Source organism: Chrysemys picta, chromosome 14 (assembly GCF_011386835.1).
Source record: "Chrysemys picta bellii isolate R12L10 chromosome 14, ASM1138683v2, whole genome shotgun sequence".
NCBI lineage: Eukaryota > Metazoa > Chordata > Testudines > Emydidae > Chrysemys > Chrysemys picta.
This window is the reverse complement of record NC_088804.1, coordinates 6,192,379-6,206,149: the sequence shown is the minus strand read 5'-3', so window position 1 is coordinate 6,206,149 and position 13,771 is coordinate 6,192,379. Positions and strand designations below refer to the sequence as shown.

Here is a 13,771-nt window from a genome sequence, read left to right as displayed (position 1 = left end):
CTCTGAATTGGGTCTTAATCAGCTCTGTCCTTAAACAGTGGAGAGGGGGTGGGTCAAGTGGTGGCTAGGGCCCTTAGAGCCCCCACGACAAGGCAAAAACACCTGTCCTCACCCTCTCTCATCTCCACTGGGCTTTGGCACCCCTCCTCCCTGCTGAGGGAGAACCCCTCCATCAGGGCCTGCCCGGCACAATTCTGCTGCCCCTTTATTCACACAACAAGGCTGACACTTGTCACAGAGTGATTTGCCATCCAACATCAGCCAGAAGTGATCGTCTGGCCCCGAACAGCCCCATCATACTGTGCACCTAGGCGGAGTGGGCGTGTCTATGCAAACAGGTCAGTCCCTGAAGTCATCTTCCCCAGCTCCCCAGTTAGCCGGGGAGAGCTCATTCAGACCCCGCTTACAGTAGAGTGTAGGAACTGGGTAGCATCCTTTTAACTATTCTGTGGGTCTTCTGGTGGCCCTCACTGGCTTCTATCGTTCAGCCTCAGAACCCTGCCAGAGCTGCTGTGTCTGTGTAACTAGGACTGTGTATAGTTCATACACATGGTTATTTGGACTGCACTGTGGCCGTGTGGTTCCTTTATATTACATATGTGCTGACACAATATCTATCCACGGTTCTCTGACAGCTGTATGCAACATGTACCCAGACCCCTGTGAGCCCACATATGTACACACCACGTTCCCAGTCCAACTGGGCCTCCATCTGCAACGTGTACCAAGATCCAGTGTACCCCAACCAATGCAGACCATCTTCCCAGCTTCAGGATGCATGTCCCCAACCCCCTTGGCAACCTGACATACCGTGTTCCCAGCCTCTGGGCATGCCCACCTCTTTCCCCAGCCCCGCCATTACCAATATGCATCGCACATACAGACGGTCTGTCGCCCAGCACATCTGTGTACCAACTGCCATGTGCCCCTGTTCCCTTGCACTCAAAGGCACCATGTACCCAGCTCCTGCCCCCATATGAATAGCTGCTCTGTACCTCGGCCTCGTACACACTTTGTCTCCAGCCCCTGGGCACCCCAGGGCCACACGCAGTGTATCCAGCCCTGTACTCCTGGGGCGCGGATACGCTCTGTGTCCCATCCTTACCCCTGCGCTGAGCCTTTTGCCCTGGCAGTGCCGTTCTGTTGTGATCAGTGCTCTGTAGAATGGCCCCAGCCGATGTGCTCCATTTCCAGGTTTGGTCCGTCTGCTGGCCCTGCCGGGTGCTCCTGGAGGGGAGAGTTGTGCTGGGCTTGCCCCATCTTCTGCATTAGCCCCAGTAACATACTTAATAATCCCATTGTGCTGATGCCTGGACTAGACTACACTCGACTCCCTCCCAGAGCTGCGCTGCCCTATACCGGGGTGGCCCTTGCTGGGCAGAAGCCAGAGGCGACATGGGTGTGTGGTCACATGGGGTCACGTGCCCCCCAGATTTTTGCCAGGGTTTGCCGGCCCCACTTGGTCACATGGTACCACTGGGTCCCCTCCCTCCACAGCAGCTGCTGAGGGTGGCAAGCTGTGAGCTGCAGCTGTGGGGAGAGCCGCTGCGTTTGCTGTTGCCTCAACAGCTGGGAGCTGCAGGGAGGGGCCACTGAGGATAAGGGGGGGGCGTGACTCAAGCTGTTGGGGGGCAAACTTTTAAATTGTGCCACCCCCAGCCCCGCTCTCAGCAGGCACCCGTTGTCTCTGGCAGAAGCCCCTAGCCCCACCAACGCCGCAGGGCAGAAGCCCCGAGCCTCCCCCCTCACCAGCCTGGTAGGCAGAGGGGTGCGGAGGGGGGGGGCGCTGCGAGCCCCACTTTAACTGTAAAAGAGCTCACAAGCTGCAGTCTGGCCACCCCGGCCCTCCGGGGATAACCCTTCTGCGAGGGTCCCTAGCTTGTCTGACGGCAGAGGCCTGCAGGGCTGCTCCGACACCCCCCCTTCCTGGCAGAGATGCAGCCGCACTTGGGTGCCGATCCAGCCATGCCGCCAACGAAGGAGGAGCCTGTCCCTGACACCTGGCCCCCGCCTTCCCTCCCACCACCCCTCACCGGGAACAAGCAAAACCAGAGCCACGGGAGGGGATCGATGCCTCCCGCCCAGCCCTGCAAGCCCGGCCCCTTCCCAGCACCAGCGATGACACAAATGGACCACTGGGCTCTGCTCCAGCAGGCCTGATGGAGGCGTGAAAGGGCAGAGGCCCCGTTCCTGCCCCAGGCACGGCAGGCGGGAGGGAGCGGAGCGCTTCGCAGTGACCTTGGTCACCCTCCTGCATTAGAACAGGACTGCTCCGCGCCCTGGCTGTTTAGCAGGCTGTCTCTATGGCTACCGGAATAAACAGCAGATAATAGCGCAGCCGCCTCCGAGCAGCACTGCAGTCTGCAGACCAGGAGGGAGCAGGGCTTCTCCGGGTCGCCGGCCGCAGCTCAGCAGAGGCACTTCAGGCGGTAAGTCCGCAGAACAGCAGGCGGATGGGCTGCTTCTGCAGGAGGAGGGGGGTGCGGGCGGGCTGGCAACACGGGGGGTCTTGCTCAGTGCACTGGCTGCCTGGATTGGCATCACTGACTGGTGGCTAATTCCCCCCATCTGGGGGCGCAGAGCAGGGAAGCGAGCTGGCCTGCCTGCCCGGGGGACTAGGCCTGTGGGGGAGCACTGGGCTGATGTGCAGGGATGGAGGGAGCTGGCTTGGAGCTCATCTGCAGCGATCGGCGTGTGCCGCTTCCAGGGACTCAGCTCACTTGGGTGAAAAGGAGGGACACGCCCTGCAGAGCAGGCTGGCTGGCTGCTCCCCCCCCGAACAGCTTTGGAGATGGGGTGCTCCCCCATCGGCACCTCCCGCAGCATCGGTGCTGCCTTCAGTGCATCACATGGCGCAAGCCATGCACCATGCGTGGGACCAGAAAAAGGAAATGCCCACGACAGGCACACTGCAGCACGCCCGTCCCCCATGCATCGCCCCCGGCCACACCCGTACCCTGCATCCACCTGCACATTCCCCTCGGCCCTTACACACGTCCCCCCGTGCAAACCGCAGCAATGATACTTAGCACTTTTCATCCCTAGGTCCCAAAGCACTTTACAAAAGAAGGGACGTACCCAGCCTCCATTTCACAGCTGGGGAAACTGAGACCAGAGATGAGCCAGGATCACCCAGCAGGCCAAAGGCAGAGCCAGGAACAGGACCCAGGTCTCCTATCCCAGTACTGCACCCGAGCCACTAGCAGGCTTCCCGCACACAAACTTAAGACCTGCTCCGGGGCGCGGTGGCCTGTGGTGTTCTGGGGCTTGCCCCCCCCTTATGCCTCTGTGAATTCACTGAGCGCTCCCTGGAGAGGGCGGGACCCTGCGTGGTGCCTCTCTCGGGGCATGGCACTGTGTCCCACGCTGCTCAGTATTGTCACACGGTGTCTGCGGTGCTCAGGGATTCAGAAATAACTCGTAGGTTTGTGTCCTGCTGGCAGCTTCTTCCTCTTCCCACCTTCCCCTCCTTGCAATCCCTATGCCCCCTGCTCACCTGCAAACCCACGCTGGATATACGCTCACAGCCTGGAAAGGGGGACGGTCAGATTAGCTGTAGACGCTACTGACCCGAGCGCTGGCATGACTGGACTGAGCAAGGACCTCTCCACCGACAGCGGATACAGCCTGGCAGCAGCAGGACTCACATCGCCCCCTGCCACCCCTCCGACCCCCCTCTCCCACACTGTCCTGCCCCTGGAGGGACTCCTCCTGGCAGGGATGTTGGCATGGGCAGTCTCTGGGGCCCTGCCAGTCCCGGCTAGCTCAGGGCTAATTGTGATAGTGAAAGAGAAGGCAGAGCCAGAAGGGGTGGCTTAGTGGTGTATCAGGTGTGAAATATCAGGTTATGATCCCTGGCAAATCAGGGCCCACTCCTGGCTGGGAGACCAGCTCTTCCCAGGTGCTGTGTGTAGCTTCCAGGCTAGACAGGGGCTAGTCTGCTCAGCACAGACGGTAGTGCCCATGGCGCTGTGCAGAAGACCTGGGGGTTGGACTAGCTGCCCTGCAGTGTGGCCCCCGGCTTGCACGCAGCTGCATTGCAGTGGGGCTGGGTGGGGATGATGTGTCCATTAGCCAAACCCTGGCCATCAACTCAGTTCAGCAAGACCAAAGTTGCCTGAGCCAAGGAGAGGGACACGCTGGTTAGGCCCACTTCCTGGGAGAGAGAGAATCGGTGCCAAGAGCCTTCTCTGGGCCCAGCCGCCGTGGGAACCCGGCTCCCTTTGGCTGCGTCATGCTGCTTTGCTGGCAGGTTACGCGCACACTGATTAATGGCCTGCAGCTGTTTCTGCTGCAGCAGCCCGAGTGGATTCCCATTGGGAAGGCCAGACGCTATGAACTCCTTCCCTGGGCCCTGGCAGGAGCGCACCAGAGCCGCCAGGCGCCTGAAATAGACAAGAGGGGGAGTACCACAACTCCTGATTGTGGCCACACCCGGATCTTGGGCATGGCTGCCAGCTCGTCAGTGTGTCTCTGTGCCCGTGTGTGTGTCTCTATGAGGCTGTGAGTGGCTTTATGTGCCAGCCTAGGCTTTTCCCCCTGCAATTGCCCCATTGCCAGCCTCAGGCCAGCTGCCCTGATGGGGGCCTTGGTGCTGCCAGGCTGCCTGGGGGGTGAGAAGACATGAGGCCGCCTGGAGCCCTGGTTCGAGCAGCGTTGTAAGGGAACTGAGGCCCGTCTGGCTGCTGTGCAGTGTAGCTGTAGCCGTGCCGGTCCCCAGATATTTGGGAGACAAGGTGTGTAATGTAACAGCGTGAATAGCTGGGATGCTGGCAGGACCCCTCCCAGACCTGAAGACGAGCTCGGTGTGACTCCCAAGCTTGTTCTCTCAACAACAGAAGTTGGCCCAATACCAGCTATGACCTCACCCACCCTGTCGCTCTGGACTCGGTGCGTATGCGAATAGTCCAGCCCCACCATGCCTCCCGCAGCAACAGCTCCAAGCAGCACAGCCCTCCCTAGCAACGGTCGCCAGGCAGCGCAAACTCTGGCCACGCCAGCCGACAAGCCCACACGCCTGTTTTTGTTTAATGTCAGACTGTAACTAGGGCCCGGGGCTAGGCAATCCCCTCAGCCCGGCAGGCCGGGTGACTCTGCCCTGTGGCTGGGTGTGTCCAGGGACCTGGAAGAGCGCAGGGGTGGGGTGGGGTGGAGCTGGGAGCTTGCTGGGTTAAGGCATTTCAAAACAGACCAGTGCTGCTGGCTCCCCAGTTGGCGACAGCTTAAAGGGTCCCGAGGTTCAGAAGATGCTGCCCCCCCATCTGTAAACCAGGCCCCTGTATGGTGTCCCAGGCTGGGCCCACAGACCCCCCAGTCCCTGGTGAAAGGCTTGGCCCTGACGCTCAATGACAGACCTGCAAGCGCTGAAGTACTTTGCCCAGCTGTGGCCATTTTGATATACTGGGGTCCCTCCACCCCCTTTTCACACAGGTTGAAGCACTTGCTCTGTTCCCACTCACCTGCACACTGTTCCCTGTGCGGTGCCAGACTCCCAGCACAGAGGGCTGCCAGAGGCAATCACCCTGGTGCCAGCGCCTGACAAGCGCCCAGTGCCAGCCCCTATGGAGGTGCCGGGATGACCTGAAGATGCTGACCTGTGCTTTGCTAATGCATAGAGGTGGGAGAGGCCTGTGAGAATCAGAGTGGCCAGGGAGTGTGAGGTGGCCACAGGCGCTGTGAAAAGCGAAGGGGAGTCACCGGATGTTAACTGCTACGTGGCGGATGGCCGTTGTGGAGTGCCGGGCAGTTCCTCCCCTGCTCATGGCACTGATGTGCTGGCTTCAGAGATGCTGATCAGGGAAAACACGTCTCTTTAGCGCAACCAGTTTAGCTGTGAAAAAGTCTCTTGGTGACAGCTTTCCAAGGGGATTACTAACCGTAGGAGTCAGGCACGGAGGCGACTGCCAAAGGGAGAGGATAACCTGATATTGACGAGAAATGTTATCAGCCAGGGCAGCGCTGTCTGAAGGAGGAGGAAAAGAAGCAATGTTACATCAGTCTCAATGCACTGAGCCAACACTCCCACTACAGCGCTGCCAATGGCCCTCTGTCCTGACCCACAGTGCCAGCCTTGGGGCCCATACACAGCTCCCCAGTCCCGACCCACAGCGCCTCTGCTATTCTAGCCCTGGGACCCACACGCACAGCGCTCTACAAACGCCCCCCAAGCCTGATCTTCAGCTCCCACTGCTCTCCTAGTCCTCGGCTCCCCACTTCCACGTCTGCCGGTGCAGCTTAGTCGTGAAGGGGCCGGGCTTTTGTGGGAGGCAGCGGTCTAAGGGGTGTTGCAGGGTGCAGGGGTGCACAGATGGTACGCACAGTATCTGGTGTGATTGCTGGAGTTTGCGTAGTAACTGGATCCATTTTGTCTCTGCCTACCAAGGGTCAGCATGGCTGGAAGCACTGACGTGGCAGCGCTGGAAGAGAGCTTCCGGAAGTTTGCCATCTATGGAGACACCAAAGCTACAGGGCAAGAAATGACTGGGAAAAACTGGGCCAAACTGTGCAAGGAGTGTAAAGTAATGGACGGCAAAGGGGTCACCGGCACAGACGTGGACATCGTCTTCTCCAAAGTGAAGTAAGTGGCTCCCTCGCTTCCCTTCCCTACAGCCGGCTCTACATCAGCGGCTGGCTCCTGGAGTTCAGTAGGGCCAGCACCGCCAGGCCACCCTGCTGGGTCGCCCATGGGCGCATTCCCAGGTCATTCATTTCAGCCCCCTCCAGCCCTGTCAGACTCTGCATGGAGCTTAGAGGAGCCTGGCATCCAGGACAGAGTTTCTTGTCCACCAGAGACCGGCCACCAGACAACCCTCCCCACATCTCACTCCTGGCTATTTGCAGCACATTGTTACATGGCTGCTCAGCTTTCATATAGACACACACACGTTTCTAGCCTCACTGTTGGAAAGAGCCTTGACTACGTGACCCGAGTGAACGGTGCAGTGACACCTGCCTGAATCTCGCAAGCGCCTGAAACATTGGCTCCAAGACGGGTAAACAGCCCCATTTAACCCAACGGCCTGTTAACCCCGTAACCTAAACTGGCCATTTCAATAGACATGTGAATGATTGCGTTGCTGATCATTTGAGCAGAACCAGTCAGCTCGCATGCTTATCCCACACACCCAACCTGCCCTTCACTCCTCCCAGAGCCAAAAGTCCCAGCTTCGCCCTGACAACGTCGGCGGGGCAGTTACTCGCTCCCCATTAAGAAATCTATGGCATCTCGACACCTGGAAGTTTGGGGCAACCACTTGAGACTATAAAGAAGGTGTGGGGCTGCTGGATTATTCATCGGCACATCGGATTCTGCAGGAACCTCGATTTGAATAGATCTGAGGCTGCTGCAGAACACCCGGAATCGGCCGTAGAGTCTGCCAAACCCACAGCCCGTGCAGCGGAGTTTGGGAGGGGCTGTCCGCAGAGTGCGTGGGGCCTTCGATACTGGTTACTATGTACAGATGATGCCAGAGAAGCCCTGGGCTATATCCACAAAAGGGAATTCGCACTGTGACAGCTCTGAGGTAGGCGTGCAGGGACGGGGAGAGTTAGGGCTTGTCTACGCTTAAAATGCCGTGCTGTGCCGCTGTACCTGCACTGCGGTAGAGCTGCAGTGTAGACACTGCCTGAGCAGATGGGGATTCTCCTGGCGTATGCAATCCACCTCCTTGAGAGGCGGTAGCTAAAGTGACGGAAGAATTCTTCCAGCGACATCTTGAGGTATCGCCTCTTGAGGAGGTGGATTACCCACCACGGGAGAATCCCGCCCATCTGCACAGGTAGCGTCTACACTGAACAATCCTTCTGTCAACCTAGTGCCGTCTCCAAAGAGACGAGGCTGGCTTAACCACGCCACTCGGGGGTGTGGCTTTTTCACACCCCTGTGCCACGTAGTCATGCTGACTTAATTGTCTAGTGTAGACAAGGCCTTAGGTGCTTACAGACGGGATCCACAAAAGCCCATATGCTCAGCAGGGAGCTGCCTAAGCTAGACAGCAGGAAATGCTGAGGAGAGGGGTAGGAACTAAGCCCCGGCTGCTTCCGGGTATTAGGAGCCTAACTGGGGGCTGCTCAGGATTCACAGCCATGAACCCTCTCCGGAAGTTAAGCACCAAACCAGGTCACTCCGTCCTTTCTTGCAAAAAATCAAGCCAGCGCCCCTCCTATAAGCAATAGTCCAGAGGCTGGAGCACTCAGCTAGGCTGTGGGACACTGACTTCAAATTCCCTCTCTGCCGTTACGGTGTGAAGACGTGAGCCCAGAGCTCCTGTGCCTCCCTGGGGAGTGCCCTAGCCACGGAGGTATGGGGTGCGCTGGAACCAGGCTCCTGTGGGCTCTTGTAACACGTTATGTAAAATACTCAAACAGTCACTTGAGCGGGGACTTCAACTTGAGGCTCTGCTCTCCCAGCTGCAGGCCCTAACCCCCAGGCTACAGCACCATTCTCATCGCCTGCGGCCCCCTGCAGACCCCCATGAAATCTCACGTGATGAGTAAGTCCCTCTCCTCTGCCCTCCCTCCCTGCTGTCCTGCAGTTCCCTGGGAACAAGATTCTGCCCATCTCATAAAGTATTTAACCCTAAATGTGACCGGGCTGCATTGCTGCTGGCTCAGTGGAGCCAGGGTTGGGGATGGGTAGATGGAACAGGGATGTTTGCCTGGAAACAAGAGCTTGTCCAGCGACACGGCCCTCGCCTGCAAAGGGGTTACGGCCTGCCAGGGACCGGCTCCTGCAGGCGCATCTTGGACTACAGGGCCTCACAAATAGCCCCCCCACATCCACGTTGACCCGGGGCTGGATGAGGTCGCACTCTGAGGACAAGGCCTTGACCCTAAGGATTAACGGTCAATGAACAAGAACTTGGTGTGTCAGGTCTTGTGTCTCCTGCACTCTCAGCCAGAGCTAAGATTCTTCTCCTCTGTTCTGTAGAACAGCTGCCAGGTTCTGCTCAGCCGTGGCTGCCTTTCTGGAGGAGGGATCCCTGTGTCCCTGAAGCAGTTCTCACCTCAACTATTTCAGTAACGGGTGCATCAAACGTTCCTCTTTTCCCTCAAAGACCACCTGTCTGGGTAGCAGGGCTGGTCACCTGGGGCTCCCTGCCACAGCTGGGAATACAAGTGCCATTTGCAAATGCAGCCCCGGGCTCTGTCTTGCAGCAGCTACCCTTCTAGTGAAGTGTTTGCACTAGGTCACGCCCCAGCCCTTGTGTCTTGCAGAGGGAAGACAGCCAGAGTCATTGGTTACGAGGAATTCAAAAAGGCCCTAGAGGAGCTGGCCCCAAAGAGGTTTAAGGGCAAGAGCAAGGAGGAAGCATACGAATCCATCTGCCAGCTGGTGGCAGGGAAGGAGCCGACCAACGTAGGCGTCACTGTGAGTGATTGCTCTTCTCGGACAAGTGGAGCAGGAGTGGGGGGGTGGGGGGCCGGGCAAAGACGGTGGGTCTGTCTGCGGATATGCAGATGCTGCTCTGGGCCACTGGGAGCCCCACAAATGTCACATAGCAAAGCAGTGTGTCCTGGAAGAGGCAGGGATCTGGGGGGGCTGTGACAACTTAAGGGCAGGGTCCTGAGCAGTGGGGACAGCATGGGGTCCAGAGAGTGCATGGGGAATGGAGGTGTCTGGAACAATGAGGGACAGGTGGGGGAGTGGGCCAGCGTCATGGTCTGTGGGGGACTGACAGGACAGGGCCTGGGGAGGCCACATGGGGGACGGAGGGGCCTAGGACAAGCACGTGGGGGATGGAGGGGCCTGGAAGGGCACGTGGGGGATGGAGGGGCCTGGGAAGGGCTATAATTGCTTGTGTTTGACTCCCCTGCCCCATTTCTTGCTGACAGAAAGCCACAACTGGCGGGGCGGTGGACAGGCTGACGGACACCACCAAGTACACGGGCTCGCACAAGGAGCGCTTCGATGAGAGTGGCAAGGGCAAAGGGAAGAGCGGGCGGGAGAACATCGTAGACACCAGCGGCTATGTGGGGGCCTACAAGAATGCTGGCACCTACGACGCAAAAGTGAAGAAATAGGGACAACTGGAAGTGCCACCGACCCTCCCAGGTCCAGGCACCCCACAGCCTCTGGGCCTTCAATCACATCAGCCTTGGGAACTGGCCTTAATGGCACAGGCCTCCTGAGACTGTGCTGGGCCTAGCTCCTAGCCACGGAGCCAAGGCTGATAGGCCTCTTGTCACCAAGGGCTGATGTGATTAGAAACTGACCTGGCCTTGCACTTTGCTCCCAACATTACATCAGCTCCAGATGTATTGTGAGCCGTGTCCCTCCTGCTAGCGCTAACGAGACCTTCTCCCCCGTGCGCCCCCAGGGCACCACGCCCCTCCTGCTAGCGCTAACGAGACCTTCTCCCCCATGCGCCCCCAGGGCACCACGCCCCTCCTGCTAGCGCTAACGAGACCTTCTCCCCCGTGCGCCCCCAGGGCACCACGCCCCTCCTGCTAGCGCTAACGAGACCTTCTCCCCCATGCGCCCCCAGGGCACCACGCCCCTCCTGCTAGCGCTAACGAGACCTTCTCCTTTAGGCACCCCCAGGGCACCACGCCCCTTCTGCTAGCGCTAACGAGACCTTCTCCCCCGTGCGCCCCCAGGGCACCACGCCCCTCCTGCTAGCGCTAACAAAACCTTCTCCCCTAGGCACCCCCAGGGCACCACGCCCCTCCTGCTAGCGCTAACGAGACCTTCTCCCCTGTGTGCCCCCAGGGCACCACGCCCCTCCTGCTAGCGCTAACGAGACCTCCCCCGTGCGCCCTCAGGGCACCACGCCCCTCCTACTAGCACTAATCCTCATAGAAATGGAAGGCACCTTGAAAGGTCATCAAGTCCAGCCCCCTGCCTTCACTAGGCAGGACCAATTTTTTTGCCCCAGATCCCTAAATGGCCCCCTCAAGGATTGAGCTCACAACCCTGGGTTTAGCAGGCCAATGCGCAAACCACTGAGCTATCCCTCCCCCCAGAGGGAGACCTTCTCCCCCGTGCGCCCTCAGGGCACCACGTCGCTCCTGCTAGTGCCAACCAGACCTTCTCCCCATGCGCCCTCAGGGCACCATGCCCCTCCTACTAGCCCTAATGAAACCTTCTCCCCGTGTGCTCCCAGTTCACCACGCCCCTCCTGCTAGTGCCAACCAGACCTTCTCCTCCGTACCTCTCACAAGGCCGCCACATTCCTCCCACTCGCTGCAATGAGGCCTTCCCTTACTCATGCACTGGGTGCTTGCCTGAATCTCTTCCACTAGTGAGGTCTTCTACTCACTACAGATGCCAATATCCCTCCTGCCAATGACAGATGCGCCTTTTCCAACCCTATGTCCCTTCAGCTAAGGCCAGGTCTACACTAGGAAGTTTGGCTTGTAGAACTATGTCACACAGGGGTGTAAAAAATTTCTCCTCACCCCCAGCGATGCAGTGATGCCAACCTAACCCCCAGCGCAGAGCAGCACTGTCAACGGAAGGGCGTCTCCCATCGACAGAGCTACTGCCCCTCGGGGGGTGGCATACAGGACAGCCGTACCAGTGCAACTTCTAAATGTAGACCTGCCCTAAGATTAACGACACCTCCTCCCCTCTGGGCACATCAGTCACCAGCATTACCGCAGCCCCTTCTCCCCAGGGCACTTCACTCGTCAGCATTAATAGCATCCTGCATGTGCCTTCCCTGGAGAACTGGCCTGCACTGTGTTTAACCCCCACCCCTCGGGCTCCTCCAGCAGCCCCAGGCCCCATCGTTCCCGGCCCAGTCCCCAGACGCCTGCCTTCTTGGTGGAGTCACAGCCAAAGGCCTCCCTGCTCTGTAACCTGGCTCTGCAATAAACCGCCCCCCGTTTTGTACTAGCGCCCCGTGTGTTTTTTCGGAAGGAAACAACGCAGGCAATTCAGGACTCAGGCAAAGGAGGCTGGTTTTGACCCAGGATCAGATCAAAGGGGCCAGTCAGTCGACTTGGCTCCGAGTCAGACGCTAGGCGGGGAGTGGTGTGGGCTTGGCCCTGTCACCTCATGACTTTGGCAAGCTCCTGGCCGCCCTTGTGCCCCAATGTTGCCAGAGCAACCAGAGAGACACACAAACATTCAGGCACCTGGCTCCAGCTGCTGCAGTGTTTGCAACCAAACACATGAGCTCCTGGTAACACTCCCTGGGAACTGGGTCTTAATTGGAACCACCACCTCCCACGGACATGGCCCAGCATCTGCCCCCCCCCCCCCAACCTTGCTGTGCTTTAGACAGGGCTCTAAAGCCTCTTGCACACAGGCCTAAGGCCCAGATCCTCAAAGGCCCCTAACTCCCAGGTGCCTAAATACCTGGGCCTCGGGCTCTGGCCTCGCCCACTGAGAGTGCTGGAATCACCTCCCCTGACTGATGGGTCTCTCTCTTCTGAAGTCAGAGGTTAGAGGAATCCCAGAGCCACCAGGCCAGAGAGGACACCAGAGTGGGCCAGAATATGGAGGTCACCAGAGACCAGGCCTTGGGAATACTGTGTGTCTGCGAGTATTGATGCTCAACTCTCCCATCTCGTCCCGTCTCATGCCACTGCCTCAGGAAGCCACTGCACTGATCAGCTTAGAAAAGAGACCACTGAGGGGGGCTATGATAGAGGTCTATACAATCATGACTGGTGTGGAGAAAAAGTGTTATTTACCCCTTCACCTAACAAAAGAACCAGGGCTCACCTGATGGAATTTATAGACAGCAGGACTAAAACAAACAAAGGGAAGGACTTCTTCACACAACGCACAGTCAACCTGTGGAACTCGTTGCCAGGGGATGGTGTGAAGGCCAAAAGTATAACAGGGTTCAAGAAAGAACTAGATACGTTCATGGAGGACGGGTCCATCAATAGTGATCAGCAAAGATGGTTAAGGATGTTACCCCTGAGTGTCCCTAAATCTCTGACTGCCAGCAGCTGGCACTGGAGAACTGCAGATGGCTCACTGATAATTGCACTGGTCTGTTCATGCCCTCTGAGCATCTGGCATCAACCACTGTCGGCAGACAGGATACTGGGATAGGTGGACCATTGGTCTGACCCAATATGGCTGGTCTTATATCCCCTTTTCCCTGCTTGTGTGCCTTGGAGGAATTCAAGGCACGGAAGCCCAGCTGTGCAGTCAAAGCCACTCCTCAGATGCACCACTTCAGCTCACCCAAACATTTCTCGTCTGGATCTTCCCTTCTTATCAGAAACGAGGCCTTAGCTGAGTTATTATTTATTTAGCATCTGAAGTGTGCTAGGAACTTTACAGAACAGAAAACACATCCCGGAGAACTCACAGAGAGAACTGTCATCATCCCAATTGAGCTGGGAGGAGCAAGGGAGGAAGCACTGGGGGAAGGAGAGAGGAGCGAGGGAGAAGGGTAGCGCCCCGTGATTCCCTCCTATCTCACAGGCCAGAGTCTCCTGACAACTCTGCAAAACACCCCCGGGGAGCAAGTACCCTACCAACTAAACAGCCTTCTCAACAAGAAGTCAGATTACACTATGTGTCCCAGAGTTCTCTGCAGGTGCCAAGTGCCTCCTGTGGCAAAAACGCGGTTCACCAAGAAGTGTCTGTTTGGATGGCGGAGGCTACTTTAGGATGTTCTATTCTATTGAGGTTCTTATAGGGAGCTCCTGCTAGGAAACTTGCTTGCGTGAGATTTTCTCTCTGAAGTGGTCTAGGGAAGCCCATGAGTTATTGCATGTGCATCCAGACTGAGCCTGTGAACCTGCTGAGGTTTGCCCACCCCTGCAGCATGTTGTGGAAATGAAGTACATAAAGCATGCCCCA

At 58.0% G+C, this 13,771-nt stretch overlaps 1 protein-coding gene across 3 annotated transcripts; it reads left to right on the top strand.

The window, feature by feature from the left end:
- The first annotated feature begins 2,036 nt into the window (after nt 1-2,036).
- Nucleotides 2,037-11,841, top strand: TPPP3 (tubulin polymerization promoting protein family member 3). Of its 3 annotated transcripts, XM_065566788.1 has the most exons (5): nt 2,107-2,429; nt 3,046-3,169; nt 6,383-6,577; nt 9,217-9,370; nt 9,835-11,841. In XM_065566788.1, the coding sequence occupies exons 3-5, from the start codon at nt 6,390-6,392 to the stop codon at nt 10,021-10,023; spliced, it is 531 nt and encodes a 176-aa protein (XP_065422860.1). In that variant the 5' UTR covers nt 2,107-2,429; nt 3,046-3,169; nt 6,383-6,389; the 3' UTR covers nt 10,024-11,841. The 3 variants fall into 3 exon arrangements, with proteins under 3 accessions (XP_065422858.1, XP_065422860.1, XP_065422859.1); XM_065566786.1 differs by lacking the exon at nt 3,046-3,169 and having other exon boundaries at nt 2,037-2,429; XM_065566787.1 differs by lacking the exon at nt 3,046-3,169 and having other exon boundaries at nt 2,108-2,431; nt 6,386-6,577.
- Nucleotides 11,842-13,771: the final 1,930 nt, after the last annotated feature.